Source organism: Mustela nivalis (assembly GCF_964662115.1).
Source record: "Mustela nivalis genome assembly, chromosome: 16".
Classification (NCBI taxonomy): Eukaryota; Metazoa; Chordata; class Mammalia; order Carnivora; family Mustelidae; genus Mustela; species Mustela nivalis.
In genome coordinates this window covers 2,154,066-2,169,688 of record NC_139035.1, presented here as the reverse complement: position 1 = coordinate 2,169,688, position 15,623 = coordinate 2,154,066, and the positions used below count along the sequence as shown (strand labels likewise).

Below are 15,623 nucleotides of genomic sequence, written 5' to 3'. Positions count from 1 at the left end.
CCGTGGTCAAGCTATGTAGGTCAACCTACATTTGAGGTACCTTACTGTATGAATGCATATAAGTGGAAGAAGCCAGACTTCTATGTGATTCCAACTATGTGACATTCTAGAAAAGGCAGAACTAAAGTAGAAAGATTAGAGGATGTCAAGAGTCTAAGGGATGGGGGAGAGGAGAATAGGTGAAGCACAGGGCATTTTTAGGACAGTAAAGCTATTTTGTATGATACTGTAATGGTGGATACATGGCATAAAGTATTTGTCAAAGCTCAGAGAACTAACCAGCACAAAGAGTGAACCCTAATGTAACTGTGAGCTTCAGTTAGTGATAATGTATCAGTATGGGTTCACCAGTTTTAACAAAGGCACTATGGAGTGCCTTCTTAATGTGGGGCTAAAATTATACAAAAATAAAATAGTATATAAGACTTAAAAGGTAGAAATGTAATAGATTAAAGGAAACTTAAATGGACCCATTATTTCTAGGTTGTTGCAAACATTAGAAGCCACTCTATCAAATTTATGCATTAAAGGAAACCTATTAAAGTCTTGTGGAATTTATTAAAGGCACCTTTATTAGGTGACTTGTAGAATCTTTGAAGGACCAGATTTGGGGGTGACTGCGTAGCTGGGAATAATGTGTAAACTCTGACGCTGCACTTACTTCAGGAGACCATCCCTCCATCCCTCTCCAGATAATGATTTCACAGATGCTAAGTGTGAGTCGCTTCTTTGGTGATCTCTGTCCTCCTGCCTCTAATCTCATACCGTGACGGCTCTTCAAAAATTAGCCATCTTCACCAAAAAGAAATACACAGTGGCTACTTTCTTATTTTCTCTTTTTTTAATATAAGTCTTGCATGGGTGCATCTGCTTGTATGAGTCTTAAGAGTCTTTTGTCACCAGTTGAGTTTCACCCTGAACCTAATTTTATGTCTTCAGGGCTCTCCCTGGTACCACGGATCTGTGTACATCGGCAATTGTTCCACCTGAACAACTGAATCTGAGTATACTGATACTGTGTATTTCACTCCTTAAAAAAAAAAAATGGAGGCGCCTGGGTGGCTTAGTGGGTTAGGCTTCTGCCTTTGGCTTGAGTCATGGTCCCAGGGTCCTGGGATCGAGCCCTGCATTGGGCTCTCTGCTCAGCTGGGAGCCTGCTTCCTCCTCTCTCTCTGCCTGCCTCTCTGCCTACTTGTGATCTCTGTCAAATAAATAAACAAAATCTTTAAAAAAAAAAAATGGTTGTGAGTGTGGTCAAGAAAGATACTCATTTTTGGCAGTATGGATTCTCACATCCAATAATGACTCTATAGAGTTTATGTATATTGCCAGAAAGACTGTTTTAAAAAAAGATCCCTGAATATGTTCTCCTGCCTAGAACAATCAGATAGAGATGTTAATGTTCTTTTGTTATCTCATTTGTCCTGTCCAAAAAAATAATTTCTTTGCATTTTTCTAAGCCTAATTATATCTAATACTTTATTATATTTTACTGAAAGAGTCTGTGTCAAGTACACTTAACTGCTTTGTAAACTATTTAAAAGAAGTAGTTTGTAGGGGCGCCTGGGTGGCTCACTGGGTTAAGCCGCTGCCTTCGGCTCAGGTCGTGATCTCAGGGTCCTGGGATCGAGCCCCATGTTGGGCTCTCTGCTCAGCGGGGAGCTTGCTTCCCTCTCTCTCTCTCTGCCTGCCTCTCCATCTACTTGTGATTTCTCTCTGTCAAATAAATAAATAAAATCTTAAAAAAAAAAAAAAAAAGAAGAAGTAGTTTGTAAGTTACCACTCCCTACGATGTTACCTGAGTTGGAAAATTCTGCTATGCTTACAGCATCCGTCTTAAGAGTCTCAATGCCAACACAGATATAACTTCCCTGGCACGGAAGGTGGTTGAAGAATGTAAACTTATTCATCCCTCAAAGTTAAATGAGGTGGAGCAGCTGTTGTACTATCTACAGAATCGCCGTGACTCGTTGTCAGGAAAAGGTACATAGAATTCCTCACTTTTTAATGCATAACCAGAGTTGTTTGACTATAGTTTGTGCTTTTGATTTTTGAATGATAGGTGTATTTTTGTTGTTATTGCTTTATTTTGTTTTGCCAGTGCTATAAATAAGTAAGTGAATGAAAGAATAAACCTATTAGTTTCCTGCACACAAGGCTCTATGCGGGACGCTTCCACACAAAATGATCTGTTTCTGTTTCACACTGTGCTACGTGTGCATGTGTAGGTATGTGTACGCATGTGCTGAAATAGGGAATGGAAAGCAAATGTCTGTAATACTGATTCTAGAGTAATAAAAGAGAATTTGGGGCAGAAAAACCTATTTATTCCAACTAGATTTATATTTTCTAAATTTCTTCTTGACGATTTATAATTTGAATGGTTTACTTGGGTATTTAAATGTTAAAATATGTGTGATATATTTTAGACTATCCTAAAGATACAAGTTTTATGACTCTTTCTTAGGAAAATTCTGCTTTTTCATTCTTAATGTCTTCCTTGTTGACATTCTCCTATCTTTCGTGTCCTCATAAAGAAACAAACCATTAAAATATTAGAGCTAAGCAATTGATCATCTTTAGAAGACATCAAATAATGTAAAGCAAAAATGAAATAAAAATACAGACATTTCAGTGGAGAGCCATTTAAGATTATTGAATGCATATTCTGCTTCATAGTACTGATTAAAGTTTACATGTATTTCTTTCACCATTGTGAGTTCTAAAATATTATGTCTTTGAAATAATTTGTAAATGCTAAAGATTATACTAAGTAGAAAAAAGTAAGAGAAAATTTGGACACTTTTCAAATTATTCAATCTTTTCTCTCTGTCCACAGCAAATAAAATGTCCTGTGTATAATATATACATTTATTAGTTAACCATGAATATAATATCTGTGATCAGTATATATTTTCAAATGAGTTAAGTGATTATAAATTTATTTAAAAGCAAAAATAAGCAGTTGGAACTTGATTGCATCCAAGTACATCACTGGCATTCAATGTATAATTGTTAATTATTCATAATAAGTGCTATAAGGAAAATACTATCAAGAAGAATTTTTCTTAATTTTTTATTTCTTTTCAGTGTAACAGTATTCGTTGTTTTTGTACCACATCCAGTGCTCCCTGCAATCCGTGCTCTCTCTAATACCCACCACCTGGTTCCCCCAACCTCCCACCCCTGTCCCTTCAAAACCCTCAGATTATTTTTCAGAGTCCATAGTCTCTCATGGTTCACCTCCCCTTCCAATTTCCCTCAACTCCCTTCCCCTCTCCATCTTTCCTTGTCCTCCATGCTATTTGTTATGCTTCACAAGTAAGTGAAACGCAAGAAGAATTTTTATTAAATGTTTCATTACACAGTATTCTGGTTAAGATCTTTTTAATTGAGGGAGATAACTTCTTCGATAAGGTAAATAAGTTCAAAGTGAGCAAAGGAAATACTGTACTCTAGTAAGATGTATGTGTACTTATCTTGAGTTGTAGAGTATAGTAAAAATAGATCTTTCATAATGTATAATTAATATAATCCTGAATGCATTTATATTAAAATAACTTCACTAATAAAACCCTTTAACCGAGTTTCAAGGTAAATTAATCTTCTCATCTTCTTCCCCCCAAATTAAAGGAATATGAGGAAATTTTTATGTCAATATATGTGGATAAATCCATCCAAATTAATCTGTTTATATAGATATTAATGTTTGAAGACATATATGAAATACTGTTACTATGTTAAATACACACTTATTTTTAAAAAAGATTCCATTTTTCTTTTTTAACTTTTTTACCTGGTATTCACTATTTCAGAGCCAAAAGCCTTGCACACTAAAAGTGATTGAAACAAATCAGTAATACTTATTTATGTGGTTCATTACTCTAAGTGATTTTATTTCAGTTTTTTATATTAGTCAACCCATTAATGTACCTTTGCCTTATTGATTTTCCTCCTCCCACCTTAAATGTGAATTAGGAAGGGATTATTTTGCTTGCTGTTGGCAAGTCTGGCTATTTACATACCTAAAAATTTAATGTGGAAGGAAATGAAGTTATGACTTTGGGATCATTTATAGATTTTATTCATTTATATCCTTCATATCCTCATTAGAATAGCTGGATTATAGATGAACATTTTTTTTTAATCTCTTGGGAAAAAAATCCATAAACTATTCAATTTTAAGATCCCCAGCTCATCCATAATTAAACTCAGCTGCTGAAAATAAAAATTACCCAGAAACTCTAAAACCCAGTTCTTCTCATTAAAAACAAAATCTTTTTACAGAAAAAAAGGAAAAATCAAGCAAGCCTAAAGATCCACCTCCTTTTGAAGGAATGGAGGTAAGACCATATTCTGATCTACTAGAGAACTGATTGATTGTAAGGTTGTTGCCTTTTCCTATCAGTAATTCATACAGTAACAGTAAATAGGTATGGACATTTTAAAAATTACTCAACTTAGAAGTACTGGAAGATGTAGATATTTAGTATTTCATACAGGCAAAAGTAGTGTTATGTTTTTAGACATAATTTATTTTGATAAGTTTTGAAATGTTTTAAATATTATTGCCTTATGTTTTGAAATATTATTTAACCTATTGAAGTAGATATAAATTATTTTGCATTAAATTTGAGATACTATATTAATAGGCCAGTTTTAGAGTTTATATATTTCCCATTTTCATGTGGTTTATAACTACTTTTGTATTGGAGTCATAGCACCAAAGGTCTAATTTTCCCCTCTACAAGAGGGTGGCTACTATGAGTCCTTTGAAAACTTACCTGTTATTAAAAGGGCAATATATTGACCATAAAGTATGATTCTTTTAACAGTGACTTTGTTAAATATTGTTCTTTTGGAGTAATTCCTCTTCCTTTCTTTTAGATTGATGAAGTTGCTAACATTAATGACATGGATGAATACATTGAGTTATTGTATGAAGATATTCCTGACAAAGTTCGGGGTTCTGCTTTGATTCTGCAGCTTGCTCGAAATCCTGATAACTTGGAAGAACTACTACTGAATGGTGATTTATATCTATAAATATTAAAAATAGAAAAATTGTTGTATAATATGGTTTTTAAGTTTATCATAGTAGAGGAAAAAGCTATAATTATACCAAAGTTAGGAATGCATTTGTTTCCCAGACCTTTTTATGAAAATTTTTTACTTAAAAGCATAACATTTAAATATGCTCTGAATAATTCAGAAATCATTTAATTTAAACATCAAAAATAAAGTATCAGTGATACTGTATCTTCTCGTTCTTGTGCTCTGGAAGACTTTTATCCTTTTGTTTAGGATACAATATCAAACTTCTGACATTTACCACACATATGTATATGCTTTTATTAAATTGGTTAGAGTTCCAAAATTAGTTTTCGTTCTGTAGCACAGCAAAAAAATATATTAATCCTTATAAATTTATTTAGATTGTATTTGGTGCTTTCCTTTCATTAGATGTGCTAGGCAATAAAGAAAAAGGAGATATGATGCTCTTAAAATCTTTTTTCTCAGTAATATCATTATTGAATTCCTTTAAATACATGGTTTTCTGACAAAAATAAAATTTCTGCCAAAAATAACATCTGGAAGATGTCATAATTCTCTGATTTTCCAACACGTGACAGAGAGAACCTTTTTGTCTATTTTCATGCTTCTCTTATGGAGGCCATACAGTACACACCTGTACTTTATAGCTTGGAGAATGTATACAAAGAACTGTCCAGGAAGTCCTAGGTTGTTACCAATATGCCAATATTGGTAATATGTATTTTTAAAATTATGCAACTCATATGTATTATATATATATGTTATATATATAATTATGTTAATCACCATTCAGTACGTCATTAGTTTTTGATGCACTGATCCAAGATTCATTGTTTACATGTAATACCCAGTTCTTCATGCTATAAATACCCTCCTTAGTACAACTCATATTTTTTTTATTTCAGTTTTTAAAAATATTTAATGTATTATTAGCCCCAGGGTTACAGGTCTGTGAATTGCCAGGTTTACACACTTCACAGCACTCACTGTAGCACACCCTCACCAATATCCATCACCCAACCACCCTCTCCATCCCCCTCTCCCCCCACCAGCCTTCAGTTTGTTTTGTGAGATTAAGAGTTATGATTTGTATCCCTCCCAATCCCATCTTGTTTCATTTTTTCCTTCCCTACTGCCCAAATCCCCCACTTTACCTCACAAATTCCTCATATCAGGGAGATGATATGATAATTATCTTTCTCTGATTGACATATTTTGCTCAGCTTAATACCCTCTAGTTCCATCCACGTCCTTGCAAATGGCAAGATTTCATTTCTTTTGGAGGCTGCATAGTATTCCATTGTGTATATATACACCACATCTCCTTTATCAGTTCATCTGTTGATGCACATCTAGGTTCTTTCCATAGTTTGGCTATTGTGGACATTGCTGCTGTAAATATTTGGGTGCATGTGTACCTTCGGACCACTAAAATTTGTATCTTCAGGGAAAATACCCAGTAGTGTGATTGCTGGGTCATAGGGTAGCTCTGTTTTAAACTTTTTCAGGAACCTCTATGCTGTTGTCCAGAGTGGCTGCCCCAGCTTGCATTCCCACCAACAGTGTTGGAGGGTTCCCCTTTCTCTGCATTCTCGCCAGCATCTGTTATTTCCTGACTTGTTAATTTTAGCCATTCTGACTGGTGTGAGGTGGTAACTCATTGTGGTTTTGATTTGTATTTCCCTGATGCCGAGTGATGTGGAGCACTTTTTCACGTGTCTGTTGGCCATCTGGATATCTTTGCAGAAATGTCTTTTCATGTCCTCTGCCCATTTCTTGATTGGATTCTTTGTTCTTTGGGTGTTGAGTTTGAGAAGTTCTTTATAGATTTTGGATACTAGCCCTTTGTATGATATGTCATTTGTGAACATCTTCTCCCATTCTGTCAGTTGTCTTTTGGTTTTGTTGACAGTTTCCTTTGCTGTGCAAAAGCTTTTGATCTTGATGAAGTCCCAATAGTTCATTTTTGCCCTTGCTTCCCTTGCCTATGGCGATGTTTCTAGGAAGAAGTTGCTGTGGCTGAGGTGTAAGAGGTTGCTGCCTGTGTTCTCAAGGATTTTGATGGATTCCTTTCTCACATTGAGGTCTTTCACCCATTTCACCCATTTGGAGTCTATTTTAGTGTGTGTGGTAAGGAAATGGTCCAGTTTCATTTTTTTTGCATGTGGCTGTCCAGTTTTCCCAACACCATTTTTTGAAGAGACTGTCTTTTTTCCATTGGACATATTTTTCTGTTTTGTTGAAGATTAGTTGACCATAGAGTTGAGGGTCTATTTCTGGGCTCTCTATTCTGTTCCATTGATCTATGTGTCTGTTTTTGTGCCAGTGCCATACTGTCTTGATGATGACAGCTTTGTAATAGAACTTGAATTGTCTGGAATTGTGATGCCACCAACTTTGGCTTTCTTTTTCAACATTCCTCTGGCTATTTGAGGTCTTTTCTGGTTACATATAAATTTTAGGATTATTTGTTCCATTTCATTGAAAAAAATTGATGGTATTTTCATAGGGATTGCATTAAACGTGGAGATTGCTTTAGGTAGCATAGACATTTCCACAGTATTTGTTCTTCCAATAAATGAGCACGGAACATTTTTCCATTTCTTTGTGTCTTCCTCAATTTCTTTCATGAGTACTTTATAGTTTTCTGAGTACAGATTCTTTGCCTGTTTGGGTAGTTTTTTTCCTAGGTATCTTATTGTTTTGGGTACAGTTGTAGATGGGATTGACTCCTTAATTTCTCTTTCTTCTGTCTTGCTGTTGGTGTATAGAAATGCAGCTGATTTCTGTGCATTGATTTTATATCCTGATACTTTACTGAATGAGTTCTAGCAGATTTGGAGTGGAGTCTTTTGGGTTTTCCACATAAAGTATCATATCATTTGTAAAGAGTGATAGTTTGACTTTTTTTTTTTTTGCCAATTTGGATGCCTTCCATTTCTTTTTGTTGTCTGATTGCTGGGGCTAGGACTTCTATTACTATATTGAATAGCAGTGGTGATGGTGGACATCCCTGCTGTGTTCCTGACCTTAGCGGAAAAGCTCTCAGTTTTTCTCCATTGAGAATGATATTCACTGTGGGTTTTTTCATAGATGCTTTGATGATATTGAGGTATGTACCCTTTATCCCTACACTTTGAAGAGTTTTGATCAAGAGAGGATACTGTACATTGTCAAATGCTTTTTCAGCATCTATTGAGAGTATCATATGGTTCTTGTTCTTTCTTTTATTAGTGTATTGTATCACATTGATTGATTTGCGGATGTTGAACCAACCTTGCAGCCCTGGAATAAATCCCACTTGGTTGTGGTAAATAATCCTTTTAATGTACTGTTGGATACTGTTGGCTAGTATTTCAGTGAGAATTTTCACATTTGTGTTCATCAAGGATATTGGTCTGCAATTCTCTTTTTTGATGGGATCTTTGTCTGGTTTGGGGACCAGTGTAATGCTGGCTCATAAAGTGAGTTTGGAAGTTTTCCTTCCATTTCTATTTTTTTGGAACAGTTTCAGGAGAATAGAAATTAATTCTTCTTTAAATGCTTGGTAGAATTCCCCTGAGAAGCCACCTGGCCCTGGGCTTTTGTTTGTTGGGAGATTTTTTTTTTTTTTTTTAAAGCGAAGGCAGTCACTTAACCAACTGAGCCACCCAGGCACCCTGTTGGGAGATTTTTGATGGCTGCTTCAATCTCCTTACTGGTTATGGGTCTGTTCAGGTTTTCTATTTCTTACAGGTTCAGTTTTGGTAGTTTATACGTCTCTAGGAATGCATCCATTTCTTCCAGATCGTCAAATTTGCTGGCGTAGAGTTGCTCATAATATGTCCTTATAATTGTATTTCTTTGGTGTTGGTTGTGATCTTTCCTCTTTCATTCATGTTTTTATTTATTTGGGTCCTTTCTATTTTCTTTCTGATAAGTCTGGCCAGGGGTTTATCAATCTTATTAATTCTTTCAAAGAACCAGCTCCTAGTTTCATTGATTTGTTCTGCTGTTCTTTTGGGTTCCATTTCTTTGATTTCTGCTCTGATCTTTATTATTTCTCTTCTGCTGCTGGGTTTAGGCTTTCTTTTTTTTTTTTTTTTTTTAAAGATTTTATTTATTTATTTGACAGAGAGAAATTACAAGTACACTGAGAGGCAGGCAGAGAGAGAGAGAGAGAAGGAAGCAGGCTCCCTGCTGAGCAGAGAGCCCGACGCGGGACTCGATCCCAGGACCCTGAGATCATGACCTGAGCCGAAGGCAGCGGCTTAACCCACTGAGCCACCCAGGCGACCCGGGTTTAGGCTTTCTTTGCTGTTCTTTGTCCAGCTTCTTTAGGTGTAGGGTTAGGTTGTGTATTTGAGACCATTCTTGTTTCTTGAGAAAGGCTTGTATCGCTAGATATTTTCCTCTCAGGACTGCCTTTGCTGTGTCCCACAGATTTTGAACAGTTGTGTTTTCACTGTAATTTGTTGCCATGAATTTTTTCAATTCTTTAATTTCCTGGTTGATCTATTCATTCTTTAGTAGGATGCTCTTTAGCCTCCATGTATCTGGGTTCTTTCCAACTTTCCTCTTGTGACTGAGTTCTTGCTTCAGAGCATTGTGGTCTGCAAATATGCGGGGAATGATACCAGTCTTTTGGTACTGGTTGAGACCTGATTTGTGACCCAGGATGTGATATCTTCTGGAGAATGTTCCATGTGTATTAGAGAAGAATGTGTATTCTGTTGCTTTGGGATGGAATGTTCTGAATATATCTGTGATGTCCATCTGGTCCCAACTCATATATTCTTTAAAAAGAATTAGAATATTACCCATGAACCCCTTTGACCATTACTCTATAATTTGAGTTTGGAGTCTGTTCATTCTTCTAGATCTTTTTCATATATGCCATGTATATATATATATATATATATATATATATACACACATACATACATACACACACATACATATATATGAATTTTTATATAGTATTATTTTATAAAAATTTATATTAGTAATATCATACTACTTTTTTTCTTATAGTAATGTTTTGAGATTACATGCAGATGGATATATATGATATAATAACTTTTTAAGATTTTATTTATTTATTTGAGAGAGAGAAATAGCGAGAGAAAGCACAAGCAGAGAGGAGAGGGAGAAGCAGGCTCCCCACTGAGCAGGGACCCTGACGTGGGGCTCAGTCCCAGGACTCTAAGATCATGACTTGAGCCAGAAGCAGACCCTTAACCAACTGAGCCACCCAGGTGACCTGTAATCTAATTAGTTTTTAAACTATGTTTTATTATTGCTTTTTATGAAGCTTATATAAGCTTTAGCCATCCCATTTAGCCATTTAGCCATATTGATTGGTTATTAGGTTGTTTCCAAATTTTTCTGTGGAAACATTGCTTCAGTGAACATCTCTGTACATCTTTTCTTATCTTCTCCTTGTCCTGCTTCTCTTTCTCCTCCTCCTCCTTCTCCTCCTCCTTCTCCTCCTCCTCCTCCTTCACTTCCTATTCCTCCTCCTTCTTCTCATTCTCCTTTCTCCTTCTGCTGCTGCTTCTTCTTTCAGACATAAAGCCTTCTATTTAAAGCATGGATCCAGGGGTGTCTGGGTGGCTCGGTGGGTTAAGCCTCTGCCTTCAACTCGGGTCGTGATCTCCGGGGCCAGGGGGCAAGCCACACATGGGGCTCTGCTAAGCAGGGAGCCTGCTTCCCCCTCTCCCTCTGCCTGCCTCTCTGCCTACTTGTGATCTCTCTCTCTCTCTGTCAAATAAATAAATAAAATCTTTAAAGAAAAATAAAGTATGGATTGAGGATACTTACTGACACTTGCGTTCCTACAGCAGGGACCAGAATCCTATTGCATTTAAACTAAACAGAAGCTGGGGCTAAAAGAATACGAAAGTAGGTTTTTTTGTTTGTTTTTATGTAGTCTGAACCACAGGATTTTGTGTTTATTTTTCTTCCGACTCAATTCCATGAATCCCGTAGCCTATTTAATTTATTGAGTTTATTTTTTTCAATTAACATGTAATATATTACTTGTTTCAGAGATACCAGTCTGTGATTCATTAGTCTTATACAATACTCAGTGCTCATTACAACACATACCCTCCCCAGTGTCTATCACCCAGTTACCCCATTTTCCCACCCCCATCCCCTACAGCATCCTCAGTTTGTTTCCTAAGAGTAAGAGTCTTATGGTTTGTCTTCCTCCCTGGTTTCATCACAAGCAAGGGGTTCTTTAAGGTGTGTACACAGAAACAGAGGTCATACAGAAATACAGGTCATAATGTTTTAAGGTATTTTGCCAAACTGCCTTTTAAAATGGTTGTGCTGCTCTGTCCCCAGACCAGTGGAATATGAAAGCAATCAAACTTTAAATTTTTTTACATTGTGTTATGGTAATGAACAAGTTCTCTTTGTTTTAAGTTGCATTTGCCTGATTTCTAATGAAATTTGCTTTTTTCCTCATGTCACTAGACTTTTGGAATTTCTACCCTGTGAAGTCTGTATTCCTGTCTAAAGTATTTGTGTGTGTGTGTGTGTGTGTTGTGTGTGTGTGTGTGTGTGTCTGTGACTATATATATATTTCTATTTCTATAAATATATCCTTTTTACATAAATAATTTAGTATATAAATTTATATCATTTATATCCTTTTTCTTTTAAAACTATTTTAGAAATAGCTTTTCTCAATTTGTTGTCTCTTTTTTATATCATGTGTTTTTCCATCTGTTTACTTTCACCCTTCTTGTGCCTTTGAATCTAAAATGTTTGTATTGTAGAAAGTGTATAGTTGGATCATGCTTTTTTTTAAAATTCTGCTAGTCTCTCCCTTTTGATTAGAGTGTTTTGTCTGTTTACCTTAATGTAATTATTCATAAAGTGAGCTTGTTATTTAACACTTTGTATTTGTTTTCTGTATCTTTTATCATTTTTGTTTCTATAACTCCTTATTACTGCCTTCTTTTATGTAAAATGGGCATTTTTTAGTATATCATTTTAATCCTTTTGCTGTTCTTTTATTATGTTTTCCTTAGTTCTTTTCTGAGTGTTTGCCCTAGAATTACAGTTACCATCTTAAATTAAAATAATGTAGTTCAAATTAATAGTAATTTAACCTGAATAGTATGTAAAAACTTGGCTCCAGTATTACCTGTGTTCCCTCTCCACTCCTTTGTACTATTGTAGTAATACAAGGTACATCATTACGCATTATTTGCCCATTAGCATAATGTATAAGTTTTTTAATCAGATAGAAGAATACAATCAGAAATATGTTTATACTGTCTTTTTATTTATATAGTTATCTTTACCAGTGCTCTTTATTTCTTTGTGTGGATTTAAGTTCTTCTCTGGTATTTTTTCATTTAAGCCTGAAGGATTCCCCTTAGTATTTCTCATAGGGAAGGTTTAATATCAGCAAATTATTTAAATTTTTTGTTTACCTAGGAATAGGAATGACTTAATTTTTCCTTGGTGTTTGAATGGTAGTTTTGCTGGATGTAGAATTCTTGTTTGACTGTCTTTTTCTTTTAGTACTTTGACTGTACTACCCCATTGTCTTCATGTCTCCATGGCTTCTGATATGAAATTGGCTGTTAATCGTATTAAGGATCCTGTGTAAATATTGAGCTGCTTTCTTCTTGCTGCTTTCAACATTTTGCCTTTGGCTTTTACCAGTGTGATGATGATGTGTTTAGGTTTTTTTAGTTTGTCTTGCTTGGAGTTCATGGAACTCTTGGATCTGCAGATTCATGTTTTTAATCAATCTTGGGAAATTTTGAGCATTATTTTGTTAAATATTCATTTAGCTCCTTTCTCTCTCTCCTTTCCTTTTGGGACTCCATGTTAGTATGATTGTTTGGTGCCCTGTATGTCTTTGAGGCTCTATTTATTTTTCATTATTTTTTCTTTCAGTTTCTTAGACTGGATAATCTTAATTGGCCTGCCTTTTATTTTGTCAATTCTTTCTTTTTCTAGTTCACATCTGCTGTTAAGACCTTCTGACAAACTTTTCATTTCAGATGTTGTACTTTATAATTCCAGAATTTTCATTTGGTTCATATTTTGTGATTTGTATCTCTTTATTGATATTATTTGTTTGATGAGACATCATTCTCCTACCTTCCCATACTTTTCTTTAAATCTTTCGATAGACTTCTTTAGTCCATTGAATATATTTACAATAGCTAGTTTAAAGTGTTTGTCTCATAAATTCAACATCCGAGCTTCTTCATGGACAATTTCTATTGACTCCAGTGTTTACTGAGTACAGGACATAGCATCCTGTTTTCTCACATGTCTTTTAGTTTTTTTTGTTGTTGAAATACTTTGGGGGACACTCCTTCTAGAGCTTGTTATATTTACTGTTGGTTTAATGAGTTTCTTGGGTTAATTCTGAAAAGTCTTTATTCTTTGTGCTGTCACTGGAGCTTTTTAGCTCGGTTAGTTTATTGTTAACTAATGATTGGATAGAGGTTATTTATATATTTATTTTAGATTTTATTTATTTATTTGACAGAAATCACAAGTAGGCAGAGAGGCTAGCAGAGAGAGAGAGGAGGAAGCAGACTCCCTGCGGAGCAGAGAGCCTGATATGGGGCTCGCTCCCAGGACCCTGGGATCATGACTTGAGCCGAAGGCAGAGGCTTTAACCCACTGAGCCACCCAGGCACCCCTGGATAGAGGTTTTTTAAATGCCTGGCCCTAAGTATCCCAACCTCTGCTGAGGGGCTTTGTCTATGTGTCTGTTGGAGCATGTCTTCAGTATTTAAGGAGATAGTTTACAAGACCTTAGCCTTTACTTTTTTTTAACTTTTTTTTTTTTTACTTATTTAGTTAATCTCTGCACCCAGGGTGGGGCTCGAACTCATGACCCTGAGATCAAGAGTCTCATGCTGTACTGATGGAGCCTGCCAGAAACTCCCAAGGCCTTCACGTTTAATTCCTGCTTGTCCATTGCCTCAGGGTTGGCCAGAGATGAGAGAGTAGGTCTTTCTTAGGTCTTTCTCAGGTATCAGCACATTCCTGCACATGTATATGGCCTTCTAGTTTCCCAGGAATTTATTGGAGCTTTTCAAAGACCTTGTAAATGTCTCATTCCCAGGGTTTTTCCTTTTAAGGTGTTTTGGTCAGACTCTTGTTAACCCCAACTGGCAAGGATACCACATGCAGTTACAATGTTGCCATCAGTGGTTTTCCACAAATGCCCTGGGTATAAACCTGTACAAAGCAATTTCTGAGTCAGGTGGAATAAATGCAAACCCTGAGAATGGAACTTTCCAGCAAATATCCAGATAAGTCACATAGTGACAGCTCACTGGAGAAGGGGTTTTCAGGAGTGCCAAATTGTTCTGCTTCTTCCAGTTGCTGCTATGGTGCTCTTTTTCACAGATATTAAAGTACTTTTGGTTTTCAAGGCTTCCACAAAGTTACACAGAGGGAATAGAATTAGGGCAAGCTGAAACAGAGTTTTTACTGCTCTTACTAAGGTTCAGCCATATTTCTTAACTGTTAACTCTCTTAACTGCAAAATGTAGTTAATTTCCAGGGTTCCAAAAAAGTTAATGGCACTCATTACCAGTGTTTTAATTCACTTGTGGAGCAGTGGATTTTTGGAGGTCTTTATGTTGGTTGTTTGAGAAATGCTTGGTTCTGGAATTCATTTTTGTTGAAAGTAAGAGATAGAGGTATAAGTTTTTTGCATGTTCAATGGCCCGTTATTCCAACCTACTTAGTGAGTAGCTCCTTCTTTCTCCAAAGATTTGAAATGCCTTTTCTGTTAAATGCCTGGCATTCTGTTATGTAATAGATACTTCTTGAAAGCTTATTCTGTGCCATGTACTATTCTGATACTTTCATAGGTATGTTTTAGTACTTTCTTTTCTTTTCTATTGATCTATTTGATACTGCGCATGTGATGTTTTGTTTTGTATTTTGAATAGAGTTTTAGAATAGGTAGGAGAAGTGTTCCAATTTATTGATTTTTTAGAAATAGATGTTACTGGCCTTGTACATTTTTTGAATATATTATTTTGAGATTGTTTATCAGATGCTCTAAAATCACTTTATCATATGCTCCAAAAATTATAATGGAATTTTAATTGAAGGCAGGACACCTTTACCTGTCTCTCTAGATTGCTTGCTCCATCAGACCCCCTTTATGAAGTTCTAATGCAGTTTCTGCTTATAGGAGATGCTGTCAAGTGGTGAACTGCCAGTTCCCTGGATGTATTAGCTCCCCACTTTGGAGAGCTTTCAGCACCGTGGACAGCACCCCCTGCTGTCCATTCTACATGCTTGGTTCCCACTTGGTGCTCTTGGCTCCAGTGTTCTGGACCTGTTACCCTGTTACCCTGGGGAGGAGTGGGGGGCAGTGTGTAAGAGAAAGGCAGGTTATTCTGTGGTCTTTGGCCAATTTGGGCCTGTGACTGGCCCTGCCCCACCACCGCGGCGAGAATCTCTCCCCAGAGCTGGTTCCTTTGCATCTCTTAGTTCAAGACCTCAGTGATAGTGAGTGGGGTGAGGAGTGCCAGGAGCACACAAGAGCCCTACTATTTCAGGCTTCACTGCATCTCTCCTTT

The 15,623-nt window shown here is 36.1% G+C and overlaps 1 protein-coding gene across 8 annotated transcripts in view; it reads left to right on the top strand.

Moving 5' to 3' along the window:
• KIFAP3 (kinesin associated protein 3) overlaps positions 1-15,623 on the top strand; it is a 176,477-nt gene that overhangs the window by 32,416 nt on the left and 128,438 nt on the right. For all 8 annotated transcript variants that reach the window (XM_082702692.1, XM_082702693.1, XM_082702694.1 and 5 more), the window contains 3 exons: positions 1,829-1,983; positions 4,288-4,343; positions 4,888-5,029. In XM_082702692.1, coding sequence (XP_082558818.1) covers positions 1,829-1,983; positions 4,288-4,343; positions 4,888-5,029 — 353 coding nt within the window. The remainder of the gene's footprint in view (positions 1-1,828; positions 1,984-4,287; positions 4,344-4,887; positions 5,030-15,623) is intronic.